The 20,796-nt window shown below is 37.3% G+C and overlaps 1 protein-coding gene across 1 annotated transcript in view; it reads right to left on the reverse strand.

Annotated features, from left to right (window-relative positions):
• LOC126249484 (dynein axonemal heavy chain 7-like) overlaps positions 1–20,796 on the reverse strand; it is a 1,193,512-nt gene that overhangs the window by 447,493 nt on the left and 725,223 nt on the right. The window contains exon 33 of the mRNA XM_049951137.1: positions 19,538–19,732. Coding sequence (XP_049807094.1) covers positions 19,538–19,732 — 195 coding nt within the window. The remainder of the gene's footprint in view (positions 1–19,537; positions 19,733–20,796) is intronic.

Here is a 20,796-nt window from a genome sequence, read left to right on the forward strand (position 1 = left end):
TAGAGAAACTAGAGTATTGCATGGAACCCCTCAGGTGTCATTTGCCGGGCGAAGTGGCCGAGGGGTTCTAGGCGCTTCAGTCTGGAACCGTGCGACCGCTATGGTCGCAGGTTCGAATCCTGGCTCGGGCATGGATGTGTGTGATGTCCTTAGGTTAGTTAGGTTTAAGTAGTTCTAAGTTCTAGGGGACTGATGACCTAAGATGTTAAGTCCCATAGTGCTCAGAGCCTTTTTTTTCAGGTGTCATTTGCTTCACCCATGGGCTCTGCTGCCAAGGTACCTAACAACATGCCCAGCACAGGGCCCCACATACACAATGGAGTAAGTGACACATTGTAATGTGTCCTCCTTGAGGTGGATTGCCAATGGGAGGACTGGCCATAAAGGCTCACTCATTTATCCTGTGAGTGGATGTGTGGCCTTTCCTTCAGCAGGCTCTAAGCAGGCACAAAGGCAGACGGGTTTGCTAGGTATCAGGAGTTCCAGTCTGAGACACATTATGGAGCCCCTTAGGGAGACAGCATCATATATTACAGTTTTAATTGTAAATTTCCAATGCATTAGTAATGAAGTTCTTTAATTTAACATCCTTTAGGAAAGCCATTGTACTCAAATTGTACTCAGAACTGAGAGTCATATGAAACTGGATGGAGGACACTCTGCAATATTTAATGAGGTATGGAATGTATATCAAAAAGACAGGTTATATGCCACAGGAGGAGAAGTATTCATTGCAACTGCCTTAATAAAAATCAGTTCGGATTCCAAGAGAGTGTTTCAACTGAATAAGCCATTTTCTCATTTGTCAACCAACTCCTTGAATCAATAAACAAGAAAATGTCACCAGTTGAATCTTTTGTGATCTGTCAGAAACGTTTGACTGTGTAGTACACAAGATCTACTAAGAAAGGCTGAGCATTATGGCTTAAAAGATAAAGTAGGGAAGTGGCTTGAGTCGTATCTAGATGACAGAAATCAGAAGGTAGTATTAAAAAATTGTGCAAAGGCGCCTGCCAGCTCTGATTGGGGTACATTAAAATGTGGAGTGCAGGGCTCGGTGCTTGCTCCCTTACTTTTCTTAATCTTTGTAAATGACCTCCCATAGTGTGTGACCCAAGAAGCACACTTCACCCTATTTGCAGATGACACAACCATTATGATTGACAAGGTACCCAACTGCAGTCTAGAGAACACTGCGATCACTATTTTCCAAGAAATTCTAGATTGGTTCACTGCAAATGGTCTGTCCCTCAATGTTAATAAGATTCATTTCATACAGTTTCAAACAAGTAAACAAAAAATTGGAAAATATTGAAACAAAATGTGGAGACAAAGAAATAGTGAAAGTTCTATCTTCCAAATTTTTCAGTTTACAAATTGATAACAAACTAAACTGGCCTGTCCACATTACTGACCTATGTAAAAGACTGAATTCAGCAGCATTTCTCATTCACTCAATTACATCTGTTTGTGACATAGAAACAATCAAAACTTCATATGTTGGTTATATCCATTCACTTATGACATATGGTCTCATATTTTGGGGAAATCAACCACAAGCAGATAAAGTCTTTGTTGCACAGGAGAGAGTTATCAGGATTATGAGTAGAGGGCATCCTAGATCTTCTTGCAGAAATTTATTCAAACAGCTGGGGATCCTCACCATGCTTTGTCAATACATCTTGTCACTAATGTGCTTCGTGAACAAAAATTATTCAATTTACAAAATGAAGAGTGCAAACCATGATCACAATACAAGAAGAAAACATGATTTTCACAACAATTTTAAAAATCTCAGCATGGTACAGAAAGGAGTTCATTATTCAAGTAGAAAAGTGTTCAATAAACTTCCTGTTGATATCAAACCAGTCATTGGGGATCTTACTAAACTCAAAACGGAGCTAAAACTCTAATTCTTTCTATTCTTTACAGGAATTCTTTGATAATGTGTAATACTTCTTGAATTTGCATTTACTTTCATGCATTCCTAATAAAACTGATTATGTAGATTAGCATATCACTTGTTGGCAGAATATTTTTTAGATGAATTACTTTAAATTTGTTTATGCAATCATCTATGTCATTACTGTACTATTATCTGCGTTGTTATCTGAATTTTCGTGTGTAATTATTTGATATGTGGTTGTCCTTTTTCATGTATCTGCTTATATATGTTAAATTGGTTGCCTCATGATCATGTACATGTGGCTATTACTGTATAACCTGACACGTTCTACATCCTAGCGATACATTCATGTCAACGATCCATGGAAGTCAAAAAGAAATAAATAAAATAAAAAATAAATAGTTGTTTTTCCATGACTCTGTTTGTGAATGGAGCAGGGAAAGGAATGACTTATAGTGGTACAAGATACCTTCCACTATGCTTCATGTTGTGGCTTGTGGAATATGTATGTGGATGTACAAGTCAGATAAATGGATGATCTAATGATACATTCCTTAAATAAATATTGAGTCTTCAGGAAGCCAGTCAAGAAGAAAACAATTAACAGGGAATTCATTGTACACTTTTCTTTAGCAAGCTGAAAAGCTACAATGGTAGTACTAGAACACATATACACCTGAATGGAAGAAATCTATTACTAAGATACTATCACATATACAACTGGGAAAGGACCAAAAGAAGATGGTAGCAATGGTGTGGGGTTTTTGACAGTTAGTGATAATGAATCTCTTCTTCCTGGAGCGCCCTGATATACAGATCAGTACACTTTAGATACAAACTGCTAGAGGAACAAGTCATTTACATTTATCACTAATACAATTATGAAATGCCTGAACAGATTTCAGAGACCAAATTTTAATATAAACTGGGAAGTTTACTTACAAAACTTACTGAAGTTGGCAAGAAGTCAGAATATCATGATTACAGACTGTAGATCAAGAAGTAACTCAAATTGCACTGTTTATTATTATGAACAAAAGTAATATTGCTAACACAACACAACACATTAGATATCACATATTAATGACATTACAATACCCCTTAAACTGACATACGTCTATTTACATAGAAATCATGAACAACTCATACAAATTCCATGATATTACTGGAATTTTCTAACTTGGAGCTATGTTTAATTATGGTTAGTTAAAGAGGTCAGAACATGTATCAAATACAGCACTAATTTATCCTCAATGAATGATAAGTTCCTTATTCATTTCAGACTTTATATTATAAAAACAGAATTTGGAGCATTACATAAAAATACTGACTTCTTTTGCACAACTAGTGCAAAATGCATTTTAAATAAAGCCTTCTGAAAACAATATTCTGTTCTTCAACCATATTTATGTTTCTCAACCTTTTATAGTCATCAAGAGATCCATGGTAAGTATAGTGGCCATAACATTGAATTGTAGCAGTAACAAAATTGAGTGGGAACAGTTTCTGGATAGGCAAGACTTTCCCATGTAAATAGACTGAGGTGTGGAACTTCTCTGTGGGGAGTTGGTGAGGATGCTCTCTGGACTTTAATAATGATGTTACTTGTGCTAATGTGCTTGTCTGGATATATGAATAGTTAACATGTATTTAAATGGTGTTGCTCACACTTAGTTCCAACTGTTTATGCCAGTTAATTGCACCAATGACCCCATATTCAACGTTTAAGTTTTTTGATATTGGGACATTTGCTCTCAATGGCACGTTCATAGCATTACTTCTTCAGATGGAAGAATCAAACAGCAAACCTCACAGCATCATTATTTCATCAACTCAACAAGCCTCAGATCAGAGAGGAAATGAGGCAGTGAGTACTAATTTCATGGACCATAGTGTTAACGGCGGACCGATATGTCAACAAAGCAATGGGGAGCGATTGTGTTATAGTGTGTAACAGGGTGCTATGTACAATGACCCCTGCAGATACACATGTATGGGTCAGTTTTACAATCGGCCAGTGTTACTGCAAGAGACAACTCCACTGGATTCTACCGCACCATATACTCCGAAATCATTGGAGCTGCATGATGTGTACTCTAGTCACTCAACCATGGTAGTATTAACTTCACAGTCACATGAAATATGCATTGGGTGTTCAACCACACTACAAGCATGCCAGGATCTTTTGTCATATGAATCAATGCCTCTCCAGTGAGTGGGAATAATTCCAAAGTTACCAGCATTCCAACCCAGCCACCCACAGACATGGTTTCAAATAATTAAATTCATTTTACAAAGTTGAGTAGTGGTGGATGATATGCATAAAACTGTAGCAGTGCTGAACAATTTAGCAAACATTCTCGTATCATCAGTGACATTATTGGCACTCCACCTACTTCAAGTTTGATATGATAAAAAAGGCATTATTGTAATATCTGTTGCAGACACATGAACAATAAATACACAAGGTGTTCTATGAAGAGGACATTAGAAGCACAGCACCTACACAACTACGGTAGCACATGGGGCACACAGTTGAACCAACATATTTTCAGATGACACCTTATGGAGAATATGGTTGCTCAAGCTTCCACCATCAGTGCAAGACACATTTATTTCAAAAGAGCATGGGGCTATAGATATAAAATTACTCTTGGGTGATAGACCCCATGCAGTGCTGCAATTACATAAGTAAGCAGATTCACATGTAAGAAATAGTACTAAAACTATGCAGGGGGTCATGTTGTCACAGCAAGAGGAGAGTGGGTCCGGAGAAGTAGAAACAATTACGAACTTTTGCAAGGCTAGCAGTGCACAATATGAAGGATCATGTGATCCACAGAGGGGATGTGGAATGCCAATTAACCAAGCTTTAGTGGAAGCAGATGACTGCTTCCAACAGAAGATGGTACACCCCAGCTTCTTGAAGTCACTTCACTTCAAATCAACACTTTGTGTGATGGTGTCTCATCACTGAAGGACATGAGAAATCTGGACCAACAGCATGTAAATGTATTAACCATTGTAATTTCACATATCACTAACAACATACTACTATCAGTGCAATGAACAAGAAAACTCAAGAGGAGTGCATCATACAAGGTGTGAAGGAAGGGATAACATTTTGTTTTCTCAGTTTAAGAACCCAAGAATTTAAGTGCAGGATAGTGTATCTGGTCACCACTTCCTGGTAGACTCTCATTCTGCAGTAAGCACTGTACTATGGGAACATTTCTTCTCAGGTAGTAAACCAATACAGACCTTGCTATATACCATTAACAACACCCTACCGTCATTGCAGAACACATCACCTCACAGTAGATTTTCTATTGCAGCATACTTTCAACTGGGATTTCAAGTAGGAGATGTTTCTGTACCAATTATAGGGGCAGATATTCTTTGTCACCACACACTTTCACTAGACTTAGCAAATGGAAAAATTTGTTGTTCTATTATTGAACATTCAGTGCAGCGGCACAGGGACAATTTAGGTGCAACAGCATGTCGAGATAATTTAACGGTTGACAAAAATTATAGTTGATACAGAAGAGATCACCAAGACTCACCATATTACAGGAGGTGGTACAGTAGAAACCATTACTACATCAAGAAAATTTAGATTTACAGGAAGCAATAAGGAATTCTCAAGAATAGTTGGACAGTATATGTAAGAGACTAGCAGCCTTGCAACATCAGGAGCAACATCCTCAACCTCAGGTGGAGCAGCATATTGACACACTAGGTAGGAAGAGACAAAATACATAGATCAGTGGAATGCCATCAAGATTTTACCTAGGTATGTTGGCAAAAGTAAACATGTGGTCAATATAAAATGCAGACAAAATGCGTTTGGAGGTGTTGTTCAAGTGACAAAGCATTATATTCACACATCAAAAGGTCCCATGGTCTATACCAAGGCAAGGAGACTTGGACTTGATATACAATGGTCAGATAACCAAATTGTAAATGAACTTTTGCACTTAAGCATAGTTTGGCCTGCTACTAGTAACTGGGCATTGCCAATACATTTAGTACTTAAGCAAGACAGATTATAGATGACTTAACTCTAGTATTATACCAAATACTGTAGGTATCCTATTCCCAACTTAAAGGATTTTTAATATGCTCTGACAGGTGCAAATATGTGAGACCTTAACGTTTCCCAGCGAATTGAATGTTCAAATAACATACGGATTTGCTGCCGGGTGACGTTGTCGACGACATCACCTGGCAGCAAACCCATAAGTTATTTGAGATGCAAATATGTTTAGCATGTTGGATTACAAAAGGGCCTTTCATCTAATTTCAATGGCAGTGAAATCCATTCCAAAAATGGCCATTGTCATGCTCTTTGGCCTTTTTGATTTTGTGTGAGTGCCTTATGGGTTAAGAAATGCAATCCAGAAATGGCAGCAATGTATGAAATCAACATTAGAAGAGTTCCCATTCTGTTTTTGTTACTTGGATGATATACTGCTATTCTCAAAATCAACTGAAGATCGTGAAACACATTTAAAAATTATTTTTGATACTCTGAAGATATATGATGTCATGGTCAATGAAGAGAAGTGTCAACTTCAGAAAAATTAAATAACCTTTTAGATCATTCTGTAACTACATAGACCCACAGGTGATAGGATGAAAACTATACACTCCATACATACCTAGACCTACGACCTTCAAAGAGCTGTGATCATTTCAGAGAACAGTCAACTTTTAGAGGATACATTTGCCTCAAGCAGTGCAGTTGCAGAGACCTTTGACAGATGCCTTGGTGAGGAAAGATAATCATGGGAACCACGTGCTGAAGTGAACAGATGATATGCAATAGGCTTTTGAGAAGTTCAAATATACTTAGAGCAGGCAGCTACATTAGCTCATTCAGTGGAGGTTGCCCCTTTAACTGTGGGAGCACACATGAGTGATGTTGCAATTGGAGCAGTTTTACATCAGATAATAAATGGAAAACCTTACCCACTGAGATTCTTTTCAAAAGAACTAACAGCAGCTGAATGAAAGTGGTTGGTGTTTGACAGGGAACTCTCATGGTTTATGATGCAGTCAGGTACTTTAAGGCAGAATCAGAGGACGTGAATTCACAGTATTGATGGACCAGCATCCCCTGGAGGAAGCAATAAGGAATCCTTGTAAAGAGTGTCCAGCTTGACACTTTCGGCATTTGAATTTGATGAGTCAATTCTTGATGGATGTGCTACACATAATACAGGCCCCCTCCCCTGTAGGGGGATTTAAATACATCTTATCTGCCACTGACAGAGTGACAAAATGGGTGGAAACCACTCTGTTACCCAACATCAAGGCTGATTCCACAGTGAAAGCATTCTTTTAGTTGCAGATGGCTCACTTTGGATGCCCAACAGCCATCACAACTGACCAAGACTAACAATTTGAGGTGGTACTTTTCATGAACCTTTGTAAAATGTGTGGAGTAAAACAATTCAGAACCACCACTTATCATCGCCAAAGCAATGGGCTGGTAGAGCGGTGACAGCACACTTGAAAGATGGCATTAATGTGTCACTGGGGCAAGTGTCATGAATCTCTCCCCTGGATATTATTAGGAGTCAGAGCAGCATTCCAAAAAGACAAGCATCATTATGAGAAATTCTGTATGGACAAGCTCTAAGCCTTCTGGCATAGTTCATCAAACCAGCAGCCTTACCAGATTACAAAGTTGCCAGAATTAGTACAATGTATGAAACTTCATATTTCCAATATTCACACTCCTTCCTCAAGATCACACAGTGTTTCATGAGTTTTTGTACACAAAGAGCTCAAGAACTGTTATTTTGTGATGTTGATGGAAAATACAGAGAGGCCAGTGCTCCAACTGCCATATATGGGCCGATATAGGATGATATGCCAAGATGACAGTACTTTTGACATTGTACTAAATGGAAAACCATCTATAGTCTTGGTACATAGGCTGAACCCAGCAAAAATACTGCAAGATGGGGACATAATACGAGGTTAACAGGCTACTTTTGACATGCAGGGTACCTTCAGGGATTCACACTACACACAACAGCAACTGTCAACTCCAGATCATGCACACACTGTGGAGCCTGCTGATATGACTCAGACAAGCTATGGACATTTAGATAGTTAATTGTTATTTTCTTATTCCTTGTTATTGATATTATCTCTATGTGTACTTCATGTTTCTTTGTGTATGTTTCCATGCTTCTGGATTTCTAACAGACTACATGTTTACTACTCCACCTCTGCTGCTTTCCATAGTGCTCCACACTGCAAGGGGGAAGGGGGGGGCTATGTTTCTACTACAGTAGCATTAACTTGGAATTCTGGAAATAAAAAAGTTGAGCAGGATTGATTTTTGTACAGGTAAGACTCCTGTGTAAATCAAATTATGTGTGGAATTTCTTTGATGATCTCTAGGCTTTAATGTTGATCTCATTTATGCTAATGTGCTTGATCAGAATGATTAATAATAAAGTAGTTACTGTGTGTTTGAATGGTATTCATCATACTTAGTTTCAACCACATATGCCAGTTAACTACAGATCTGTTATTCATAGGAATGTTTTCCAAGTTGTTGATCAAGATAATTTATGTTTCTCAATGTTTAGCTAGTCTTAATGGACAATTTAATCAAATTGTAATCAGGTAATGTTACCCTCTACTAACACAATTACATTAATGATATTGGAATCTCTCTACTATCTGATGATACTTTCCTCTAACATGAGCAAAATTTAAGGAACATCAAAAATACAAATAGGCACAAAAACTTTTTTAAATTTTTAAAGAAAAAACTGATTATGAATTTATATTGCTATAATGTCTGAATCACTTATCTTGGGTTGATTTAGATTAGTTAACTTCATAATTGGTATAGTAAGGAAAAAATTAGTAGTAAATAAGGTGTAACTAGTTTGTCAAATGGAACTTTACTGGTTCTCAGGTAATGCACATTCAAGGCATTGTAGTACAATAATTGTGTGTGTGTGTGTGTGTGTGTGTGTGTGTGTGTGTGGGTGGGTGTGTGAGACTGATTACAAACATTTTGTTAAATGTGAGGCTGATATATTATAAACACACAAACTGCATGAGGCATAAAGAATTCCAAGGAACTGTCTTTTATTAACAAAGACGTATTCATAGTACTCAAGTATGTGAAGAGCATAAGAACCACTGACTATTTCAGAGATTAGCTAACTACACAGTGATTTAATAATTTATATATATATATAAATGATGTGCTATCTATCTACAGTAAAATTTGTAAATACTATATTTACTGCTACTAGATTTTGAAAGCAGTTTTAACTACATATCCAAGAAAATAGAGTACTGATGGTACCTGAACCATTTTCAATAGTAAACAGATCACGCCAAATAAGAAAAAGAACAATATTTGGCTGATATCAGCTGCAGGTTTCAAATTTGGTGTATTAATACTTCTAGGTTTGCTACATCTATATTGCTTATCAAGAACTGCTGTTTATTTATAAAATGTGCCCTTACATCTGAATCCATCCAATAACTATCAAATTTTTAATTACTTATTCTACTATAGTTTAGTCGCTATTTACCCTGACTCAGAATTCATCTTATGTTTATAGGTAAAAACACTTTAGACTTGCTCACTAAAACACATTTAGTATGGTCCTGTTTACTATGTGTAAAACATTAAATGAAAATACTATTATGTCAATGACAACTTGTATACAAACCCTTAATTGTAACCTGCATCTATGAAGGAAACATGAATAAGCCTTGATATACAGTTCTGGTACAATAAATATACTCTTTGCCGTGCACTTTATACTGATTTGCAGAATATATATTAAGATCTATTGCTGAAATCTTAGTCTGTCTACTTCAGGATTATGCATGACACTATCCAGGTCTCTTCACTATGTAATTTGTTGTCATTAATTCATTCTCAATGCCATGAAAAACATTTTGCAGAGGACCAACAAACTTTATTTTAGATGAATGACAAGTGTTATACAGTTTTAAGATTGTACACTCACAGACTTAAGAGTACTCAGTTATTTTCATGACGCTATTTTATAATCTAGCACAAGAGTACTTTACAAGAGGACACTACAAACATGCTACAAAGTCTAATATTGCTGGTGAAAATAATAACTGTAATACCTGTTTGCTACTGTTGCACTGTCAGTGATAAGGTATATAGAAGTATTTTTAAATTTGCACAGCTGCAGCTATGTGAAACCAGATTTCATATACATTTCACTACTTTGGTGATTACATATGTTGCATAATTTTATGAAGTAAAATACTGCTAAATGCAAGCTGAAAATCTACTGTAATATGTATGTCAAATATTTGTAACAGATTTCAACAATTTCTTTTGTGGAAACTTTCTATAGGTCTAGCTAAAGGAACTGTAAAAAGATATAGCAAATATAATCATTACTTACTACACTTAAGGAAAAAGCATCAATCTGTTAAGCCACAAATTTCTATTGTTATATATGTGGCACCAAATATATAAGTAGTAGATACAAATTATGTGAGGTATTCTGAGAGTGTTTGGTTACATTAACCTGTAAGTGCTGTAAACCTACATATCAAACATGAAAAAATCAGTGCACTTAGATAATGGAACATGCTTAGCAATCCCACCTCTAAGTCATACACCTGATCATTCAGCTTCATCGGTTTGTATGGCTACAGGAGAAATATGTATTGAAATATTTTGACTCATTGTCATATACATACAATCATGAAACTGTTATTAGATGGTTACTCATCTGAAGAGAGAAACTGAATATATCTTTTTGCCCCTTGAGTAGATTATTAAATAACTTTTATTTAGATTTTCAGTATATCACAAGTAAATGACTACAAAATTATCACTGCATCTCAGAAAGATGCAGATATTAGAAATTATTATTTTCCTCACATTATTGACACATCTTCATAGTTTGGAAATGTAAATCAATTTGTCAATAGCTGTGAAATGAATACATCAATCAAGTAACTTTCAGGTTCTCAACAGATAAGTATGCATGTACACAATCATTTTTCTTCTAAATGCATTTCAGAGAAATATTGTGACGATAGATATACATATCAGTTACTTAATTTAAACTTTTTCAGCAACCAAATTTGGGGAACTACAAGAGGCTCTTTATTTGTCTTACAAAAACTATGTGTTTAAGTTGACACTAAATGGAATATTGTATTAACAAATGGAAGAAGCTCTAAAATACTCAAAAAATTCATGTTTCTATGAAATTATGTAGACAGCTGATAAGACTGTTACTTTTATTCTACCCTTTATCATACTTTAATTCTACATGCTACAAATCTGTCAATGAATTATATTTTCTTCAGTAAAACTTTTCTGGATATGCATCCATGTCATCATGTTGTTTTACAAGCCACTGTTTTGTTCATTGTTCCAAGTGGCCTTTGCCAAGGAGGTATATTTATTACTCAGTGCTGCATTCAGATCTTAGTCAGTGTAACTTCATCCAATTTCCAGTTTCAGTTTGTCAAGTAAGTCACTGAATTTTTTTGATTGTGTGGCATGAATTGGGGGTGGGGATGAAAATTGGAAATTTATTTGAATTTATTCACCTTCAAATATTTTATGTGTTACTGGTGTGATTATTTACATATAAAGCTAAGATACATAATGCACATAAGAAGTTCACAATATTTACATAAGTAACACATTGTTACATATAGTGTGAAAATTATATATATATAGGAAACTTGTAACCAGACAGTTATTATAGCTTCATGTCACTTAAATCTGATTCCTCATTCTCTTTTATGGAGAAGTATGCTTCCTTCTTAAACCAATCTGCTAGAACATTCTTAAATGTATTATAGGGAACAGAATGGGCAGCTTTTGGGAGCCTACTGAAAAATCTGGGGCCCAGATATTTGTGGCTGTTGTGAATCTCAGCTAGTCTACTGTAAGATATATCAATTGACTGTCCAGTTTTTTTGTTGGGATTATGTGTAGACATCTTAAGGTTAATTATTTAAATTATCTTTAACACTGAGAAGGCAACTATACATGTAGAGGCTTGGGACTGTCATAATATTGAGCTCTTTGAAGTGATGTTTACAGGATTCACTTGAAGTCAGTGCTGCTATACATCTGGTAGCCTTTTTTTGCCACTTGAATATGATTTTTGAGCTGGGGCAAATACCCCATAGAAGAGTTCCATAGGTAAGGTGGGAATGGAAAAAATGTGAAATATGCATATACTAGTAAGGTTTTGCTTACAATATTCCTTACTTTGTACAGAAGATAAATTACTGTAGAAAGTATTGAGCACAATTTTTCTGTATGACTCACCCAGCTGAGTTTCTGATCTATGTAGAAACCTAATAGTTTGATTATTTTTTGTTGTTCATTGGAGACACCTAAACTGAAAACAATATCTTCAGTATTATTGTTCTTAATTTGTAAATAATTGGCCAGGAACCAGTTAGTGCATCCTTTGCTACATTTACAGTATGTCAAGAGCATTGCCTCGAATTCCAAAATATAGGACCTCTTTTATAAATATACTATTGGAGGCAGTGTGAAGAGCTTCCCTCAAATCTAGACAAGTTGCACAGTAGGTTCTCTAAGTCTCAAAAGATTCATATATTTTTCTGATAATAGTCTCATCTGCTTCGACAGTGGAAAGATGAGATCTGAAACCATATTGTGAGTAGCTAAGTAAATTATTTTGATCAAAGTGTTGGTTCATCTGTTTGTGCATACAATACTCTATAATTTTCTATATGATTGGTATGAACGAGATGGGACAATACTTCTCAGGTGATGCTATATCAGCTCTCTCATGGATAGTTGTTACAATAGTAATTTTTAGGCAATCTGGAAAGATTCCTTCATGTAGCATTTGGGTGATGATTTTGGTTAGTGGCAGTAGAATTTCTATTTTTGTATTTTTTATTAGATGATTTGAAAGTCCGTAGAAGTTTCTAAGTTTGGCAATTGCTTTGCTAACCTGTGTGTAGGATACAGGAGTCCAGCAGAACTTGTCATGGTGCCTGCTATCTAAAGATGGAAGTAAAACTACAATTTTATTTGCTTCTTTGGTGAGATTTTTATTTGAGCTACGACTTGTAAAGTGTGCATGTAAGGTGTTTGGTTGTATTCGAATATTGCTGTGTTCATTTCTGAAGCTTATCTTTGCTCTGCTAACTTTCCATGCTGAAAGTTGCATATTATATTATCTAAGCAAGCCCTGAGCCTGGTGGGTTTGTCATTTAGACAGTATAAGTTTAGTGACCTTAATATGTCTAATAGGTGATTCACATGTTTGGTATTATACGTAATATCTATGTTAATACCACCAAATGTCAGAACTCTGTAATTTTTGTATTTTAAGAGCATTATTATCAATTTTTCTAGATTTTCTATTAATAATTCTGTGTTATTACTAGAAGAGTGGTACACTGATATGCCTATTAGTTTTTGACTTGGTATTATTACCACTGAAACTTCAAAAACTGGTTCTATACATAGAGGGCTTAGAGCTATCACTTGATATTCTAAATTATTTATTTCTTTGATAAAGACTGAAACACCACCACACTTCAAATTTGTTCTACAGCAACATGTTGCTAGTTAGTATCAATAAGGTACACTTAATTCTAGTTAACTATGAATTAACCAGTGTTCATTTACTAGCAAAACGTTGGAATTTAATTCTTCCAACCATTATTCCATTTCTGTGAGTTTATTTTTTAGTGACTGTATATTAATATGCTAGAAAAACACACTTTTGCATTATTGTCTGGCTGGTTGGACACACAAAATTCTTGACTAATGTCATCTGACAGCCCCAGGTGAAATGCATCAGATGACTGAAGGTACACCTCCCTTGTGTGACTCACCATAAAAATGCTGAGGTTGCTTCTTCTTCTTCTTCTTCCTCTCCTTCTTTTTAGTTTCACCTGACTTTAAAGTACTTTAAATCAACCAATTTTTAATGTCCCATGCCTTCCTATTAGCCCAGTATTGTTTCATTCTTTCAGCCTTACTTTACTTTCTTCTTCAGAGATTTATATCATTTGTTTGGTTTTCATTTTGACTTGGAACTACTCTCTCTTGTTCTTGTCTGTGGTCTCTCTATCTCTCTCTCTCTCTCTCTCTCTCTCTCTCTCTCTCTCTCCCTTTCCTCTAAGCATATTTTCTCTGATTTGGCATTCTCTTAAGACCTTCACCATTTTCTTAAACCAATTTGGTTGGGTATTTTGTTGCTGGAGTAGTCTAATTCATTTTTGTTTATCTATTTTTGTTCATTCTGAGAATGTGTCCATAAAAATAAATTCCCTTTTTCCTTATTGAGTCAGAGTATTTTGGTGGACTATTAAAGGTTTCATTTCTGATGTGGATTAGGTTGTTGTGGAATCTGAGATCAAGGATTGTTCTTAAAAGCTTCCTTTCTTTGATTTCTAGCTTTTCAATAGGCTCATGTTTGGGGATGGACAGTGTTTCAGCTGCATACAGGACTTCCAGTTTGATTACTGTGTTGTAATGCCTTATTTTTGCATTCCTCAAGAGGGAATTTTTGTTATTGTATTATTGGTGAAGTGTAAGGCCAATTGACTTGTGCAGTTGAATAACAGTGAGGAGAGTCCATCTTCTTGCCATACAAGAATTTACATCTCAAAGTGGTTGGAGAGTTCTCTCATCAATTTGACTTGGAGTACGTATTTGTAAGGGTTTATCTGATTAAGTTTGTGGTTTTGTTGTCTAGGTTTAATTCTTTTAGTAATTAAAAGACACTTACACATTAGCTTTCTGCAATGGGCTTCACCAGAAAAATAAATACACACACATTCATTCACACATTCAAGCACACCTCATGCACACATGACCACTATCTCTGGCAGCTCAGGCCAGAATGCCAGTGTCCAAGTTGCCAGAGATGGTGGCTGTGTGTATGTGAGGTGTGCTTACTTTTGTGAATAAATGTGTTTGTGTTTATTTTTCTGATGAAGGCTGTGGCCAAAAGCTAATGTGTAAGTATCTTTTAGTTCTGCCTGTCTGCAAATTAAGGTGTCACCTTTACAAGAAGTGGCAGTCTACCTATTCCTTAACTGTTGATATTCCAGCCTGGAGTTTCAATTGTTTAATTCTTTTAGCATGAAGATGAGGGCTTCCTGGTCTATTGAGTCATATAGTTTTTGAAAGTCATTGAAAGTGATAACACATGATCATTCTTCGATTTTTGGTATGCCATGAGGTTTACAGATTTTTTATGGACAGGGTCTTCCTTTCCAGAAACAAGCTTGGTATTCTCCAAGTTATGATGTAATTGGGGTTTTGCCCTGTTTAGTAGGAATCTAGAGAATACCTTGTATGTTATGTCTACAAATGAGATCCCCCTCTAATTGTTGTCTTTTTGAACCCTATCTTATGGAGTGAATGGGTGACAGCCATCTTCCATTCATCTGGGATTCTTTCATTTATCCAGATTTCTTCAAATATGATTTGGAGGGAGTCTATGGCCCTTTTCTTTTTTTCCCAAAATTCAGCTGTGATCTGGTTTTCTTCTGAGGCGTTATAGTCTTTGAGATTTGAATCAAAAGACTGTGGTTCCTCAGCAGTGGGTGATTCAAAGTAAGGGTTAGTTATTGTTGTGGTCTAAAATTTCATTCTTCTATGGCTTCTAAACAATTGATTAGGTTTCTGAAATATTCTTCTATTGTTGTGGGCAATATTTTCATGGAGTTGTAGGATTGGTGTTTTGTATTTCGTTAGTTTTTGATTTAAAGTCTTATAAAAGTTCCTTGTGTTGGTTTTGATGAAGTATTGATTACTCTGAAGGAGGAGTTGGTCTTCTTGGGCTTTCTTTTTTCTTTTGAGATTTTTGCTTACTTCTTTTCTTTTGTTTAAGAAGTGCTGTCTGTTATGTTCATTTTTCTGTGATTACCACTGTTGCCATGCTTTTCTTCTGAGCACAAGGAGTCTGTCACATTTATCCATACACCATGCATATTTTTGGCATTGGTTATGGGAGCTAATTGTCAGATTTACTTATCAGGCTTTCTTTTATTTGATCCCAGTTTTGGTTTTGCATGTCTTCAATTGTGAGGGAAAACTCCTTAGAGTTAGTTATCTTTTCTGGACCATAGTTTCTTCTTTTTGGTTGTTGGTTTTGTTTTTCCTTTTGGGAATTCAAATGTTCAAATGTGTGTGAAATCCTGTGGGACCAAAATGCTGAGGTCATCAGTCCCTAGACATACACACTACTTAAACTAACTTCTTCTAAGAACACCACACACACATTCGTACCCGAAGGAGGACTCGAACCTCCGACGGGAGCGGTTTTGGGGATTTTAACATCTGTTATTGATATTCATTTTTATCTTATATTGGATGTTATGGTAAAATGAGAGGCAAGTTAGTACAGTGGCATAATATTTTTGCTCCAGCAATGCCCACTAGCAGCTGACACTGAAGCATATTACTGCTCCATCTCGTCCTTCATTTGCTGATACCAGTCAGTAGGAATTAAAATATGAACTAATATTAAGAAAAGATGTCAGTCCCCACCCTTCCACACCTACACCCAATTGAAAATAATGTTTAAATACATTTTTAATAAACTGAATCCAGAAGCAGGATGAAATTACCAGTTCACTAAATAAGACCTGAAGATGGTACTTGGTCAGTAGTAAATTCACTATATTAATGATGATCACTTGCGCCAGTGGACAAAAGTTTGTAAAACAACATGACATTGTGATCACATACCTGGAAACCTTTTATTGGGGATGATAATGACCATCACAGCCTTCAATATCACAGGAAGCATTTCCTAGTATATCACAAATTCTGTCTTCATATTTTTTTTATTGCTATGGGATGGTTATGAGGATTTTCTACTGCTGTAGTATTCATAATTCTCTCACTAAATAAAATATGATGCCCTGAGAAACTGCTCTATTGTGGATGAAACTCTTACATATGAAATTACAGATCTGGCTGAATAGCTCTATGCACCGAGGAAATGTTAGTAATAACTTCCTTTATGTATGTCTGGAGCAGATTGCTTGGCCATTGAAATAAGAAAAAGGAGAATTGTTTTGAGTTATAACTCTTTAGATATGGAGATTTTTGGTCTAATCTTTACAACCAAGTTCTTTCAGCTCTGAGACACTGATAATATCTTTCTTTGTGAGTGGAGCAGGAAAAGTGGTTAGTCATTGAAAGTCGATGAAGGAGGACTTTTATTGAGTTATAGGTGCTTACAAATGGAGGTTTTAATTTGTACATTAAACTACTTGTATATAACCAACAAATTATTTCAGCTGTGAGATAAAGATTGAAAAAGTCTAGTCTCACAAACAAATTTCAATACTGATGTGTCTGTCACTGTCAAGAAGAAGAAGAGATAGATATACCAACAAAAATAACAAATTTTTTAAACTTACATATACAGTTATATTATAGATGGATAGACTATTATTTTTATCTTTTACTTATTCAAATGTGTTTAAAGAATTATTTTTTGTGTGGTTGGTGCACACTATTTTTGATTATCTGAAATGCTCAGTAAAAACAGATAAAGTAAATAGCCCTGGAGAATTAGTCACCCCATGATAACAGGAATCATTTGCTCACTGATCACTGCCCTGTACTGAGATCCTGAATATCCTTTGTACTTCCAGATGTTTTGCTCAACTGTTTCTACCTTGGTGAATACTCATTTTTATCTCAACGTTCTCACGGTTGATTCTACACTATCCTGTTTCAAGAATAATGACTAAGAGAACAGATTTGCTATTGAAGCATAATGGAGGGTGAACTAAAATAGCAACTACTCTTCTTGTCAGCTTCATACTGAAGAAAGGCAAGAATATTATTACACTCTTGCCATAGTATTTTTGAAATGTAATACACTCCTGGAAATGGAAAAAAGAACACATTGACACCGGTGTGTCAGACCCACCATACTTGCTCCGGACACTGCGAGAGGGCTGTACAAGCAATGATCACACGCACGGCACAGCGGACACACCAGGAACCGCGGTGTTGGCCGTCGAATGGCGCTAGCTGCGCAGCATTTGTGCACCGCCGCCGTCAGTGTCAGCCAGTTTGCCGTGGCATACGGAGCTCCATCGCAGTCTTTAACACTGGTAGCATGCCGCGACAGCGTGGATGTGAACCGTATGTGCAGCTGACGGACTTTGAGCGAGGGCATATAGTGGGCATGCGGGAGGCCGGGTGGACGTACCGCCGAATTGCTCAACACGTGGGGCGTGAGGTCTCCACAGTACATCGATGTTGTCGCCAGTGGTCGGCGGAAGGTGCACGTGCCCGTCGACCTGGGACCGGACCGCAGCGACGCACGGATGCACGCCAAGACCGTAGGATCCTACGCAGTGCCGTAGGGGACCGCACCACCACTTCCCAGCAAATTAGGGACACTGTTGCTCCTGGGGTATCGGCGAGGACCATTCGCAACCGTCTCCATGAAGCTGGGCTACGGTCCCGCACACCGTTAGGCTGTCTTCCGCTCACGCCCCAACATCGTGCAGCCCGCCTCCAGTGGTGTCGCAACAGGCGTGAATGGAGGGACGAATGGAGACGTGTCGTCTTCAGCAATGAGAGTCGCTTCTGCCTTGGTGCCAATGATGGTCGTATGCGTGTTTGGCGCCGTGCAGGTGAGCGCCACAATCAGGACTGCATACGACCGAGGCACACAGGGCCAACACCCGGCATCATGGTGTGGGGAGCGATCTCCTACACTGGCCGTACACCACTGGTGATCGTCGAGGGGACACTGAATAGTGCACGGTACATCCAAACCGTCATCGAACCCATCGTTCTACCATTCCTAGACCGGCATGGGAACTTGCTGTTCCAACAGGACAATGCACGTCCGCATGTATCCCGTGCCACCCAACGTGCTCTAGAAGGTGTAAGTCAACTACCCTGGCCAGCAAGATCTCCGGATCTGTCCCCCATTGAGCATGTTTGGGACTGGATGAAGCGTCGTCTCACGCGGTCTGCACGTCCAGCACGAACGCTGGTCCAACTGAGGCGCCAGGTGGAAATGGCATGGCAAGCCATTCCACAGGACTACATCCAGCATCTCTACGATCGTCTCCATGGGAGAATAGCAGCCTGCATTGCTGCGAAAGGTGGATATACACTGTACTAGTGCCGACATTGTGCATGCTCTGTTGCCTGTGTCTATGTGCCTGTGGTTCTGTCAGTGTGATCATGTGATGTATCTGACCCCAGGAATGTGTCAATAAAGTTTCCCCTTCCTGGGACAATGAATTCACGGTGTTCTTATTTCAATTTCCAGGAGTGTATTTGGGGCAATTTCTTTGTTTAAACATTACTGTACATCTGCAAATATGTTTCAAAAAGAAATATTTTTTAATCTTTTTATGATTGTTTGTATTTTTCTAGAAAAAATTTCATCTTTTCATATTATAGAACAATAAGAAGTTTCAGCACATTTATAGAATGTATATATTATCATATATTTCTGGAATTAATAACTTGAGTGTGAAATATATTTTCTTACTGAAACTCCACCCATTCTCATTAATAGCAAAAGGCTGCTCAGTGGGAAACCACAAGCATTAGTAAAAGCACTATTCCAAGAAACATACCTGAAACCAGTTAACTGTACAACAGTTTATAACTGAAGGATAAAGATGTAGCCACTTGCGAAATGATGAGCTGGCAGGACTGATGCATAATATGAGGTGTAATTTCTGCCTACACTGATTAACAAAGAAGGAGAATACTGAAAGTGCACTGATATCTAGATTGCTATTCCCTCCTTGGGCAGAAAGTCGCACAAGCTGAAATATAATAAAATACAAAATAAGATTTCGTTTGTATGGTGATGTTTTTGCATTGTAACAGAAACACATATGTATTAACACCATTTGTTTTTTAAGTGTGTAACAGGCTGTTTTTGTTTTCAAATAACTTCAATGGCCCTTCTGTTGAAATAATAATTGACTGATATTTGTTCATCAAAAATACATATAATATTTTTTGGCTCTTAATTTTACTTCTCTTTTAAAAAGAGAAGACAGTGCAGAAATAGCAGGCACCAAAGCATACATTGAATTGATACATAGGATGCTCAAAACAGAGTAAAAATTCAGGGAAAGGTACACAGTGATCAGCCACAACATCATGATGGCTGACCTGCTGTCAACATTAACTGTCAAAGAGTGACTGCTAGTTAGACACATTTAGGGTGCATTTAGTATCAGAGAGCATGCTGTCCATGTGTAGAAAAGGGGGAAGTGCACAATCTATCTGAGTTTGACTGAGGGCAGATTGTGATGGTACGAGGACAGGCATGAACATTTCAGAAACTGCACAACTTGTCAGGTGTTCAAGAAGTGCTATGGTGAATGTCTTCAACATGTTGTGAAACGAAGGTGAAATCAGGACCACATGTTGTGGGGTTGGGTGGCCACTCCTCATTACAGATGTTGGATGTCATTGGCTGGGCAGACTGGTAAAATAGGACATTCAGTGAACTGTGGTGGAACTAAAATCAGAATTCAATGCTGGGCAGAGAACAAGTGTGTCTGAACACACAGTGCATCAAACACTCACAACAATGGGCCTCTGCATCTGACAATTCTGCATGTGCCAATGTTAACACGATGACATCAGTAACTACAACTGAAATGGGCACATGATCATTGCCACTGAACACTGGTGCAGTAGCAGAGTGTTACATGGTCTGATAAATCTTGATATCTTCTTCATTGTGCCAATTGGGAGGGCATGAATCCGTAGTCTTCCAGGGGAACAGCTCCTTGACACAAGTACTGTGGGACGGAGACAAGCTGGTGCTTGCTACATCGTGCTCTGGGGAACAGTCACATGAGGCATCTACAGA

The sequence above is a fragment of the Schistocerca nitens genome, chromosome 3 (genome assembly GCF_023898315.1).
Source record: "Schistocerca nitens isolate TAMUIC-IGC-003100 chromosome 3, iqSchNite1.1, whole genome shotgun sequence".
Classification (NCBI taxonomy): domain Eukaryota; kingdom Metazoa; phylum Arthropoda; class Insecta; order Orthoptera; family Acrididae; genus Schistocerca; species Schistocerca nitens.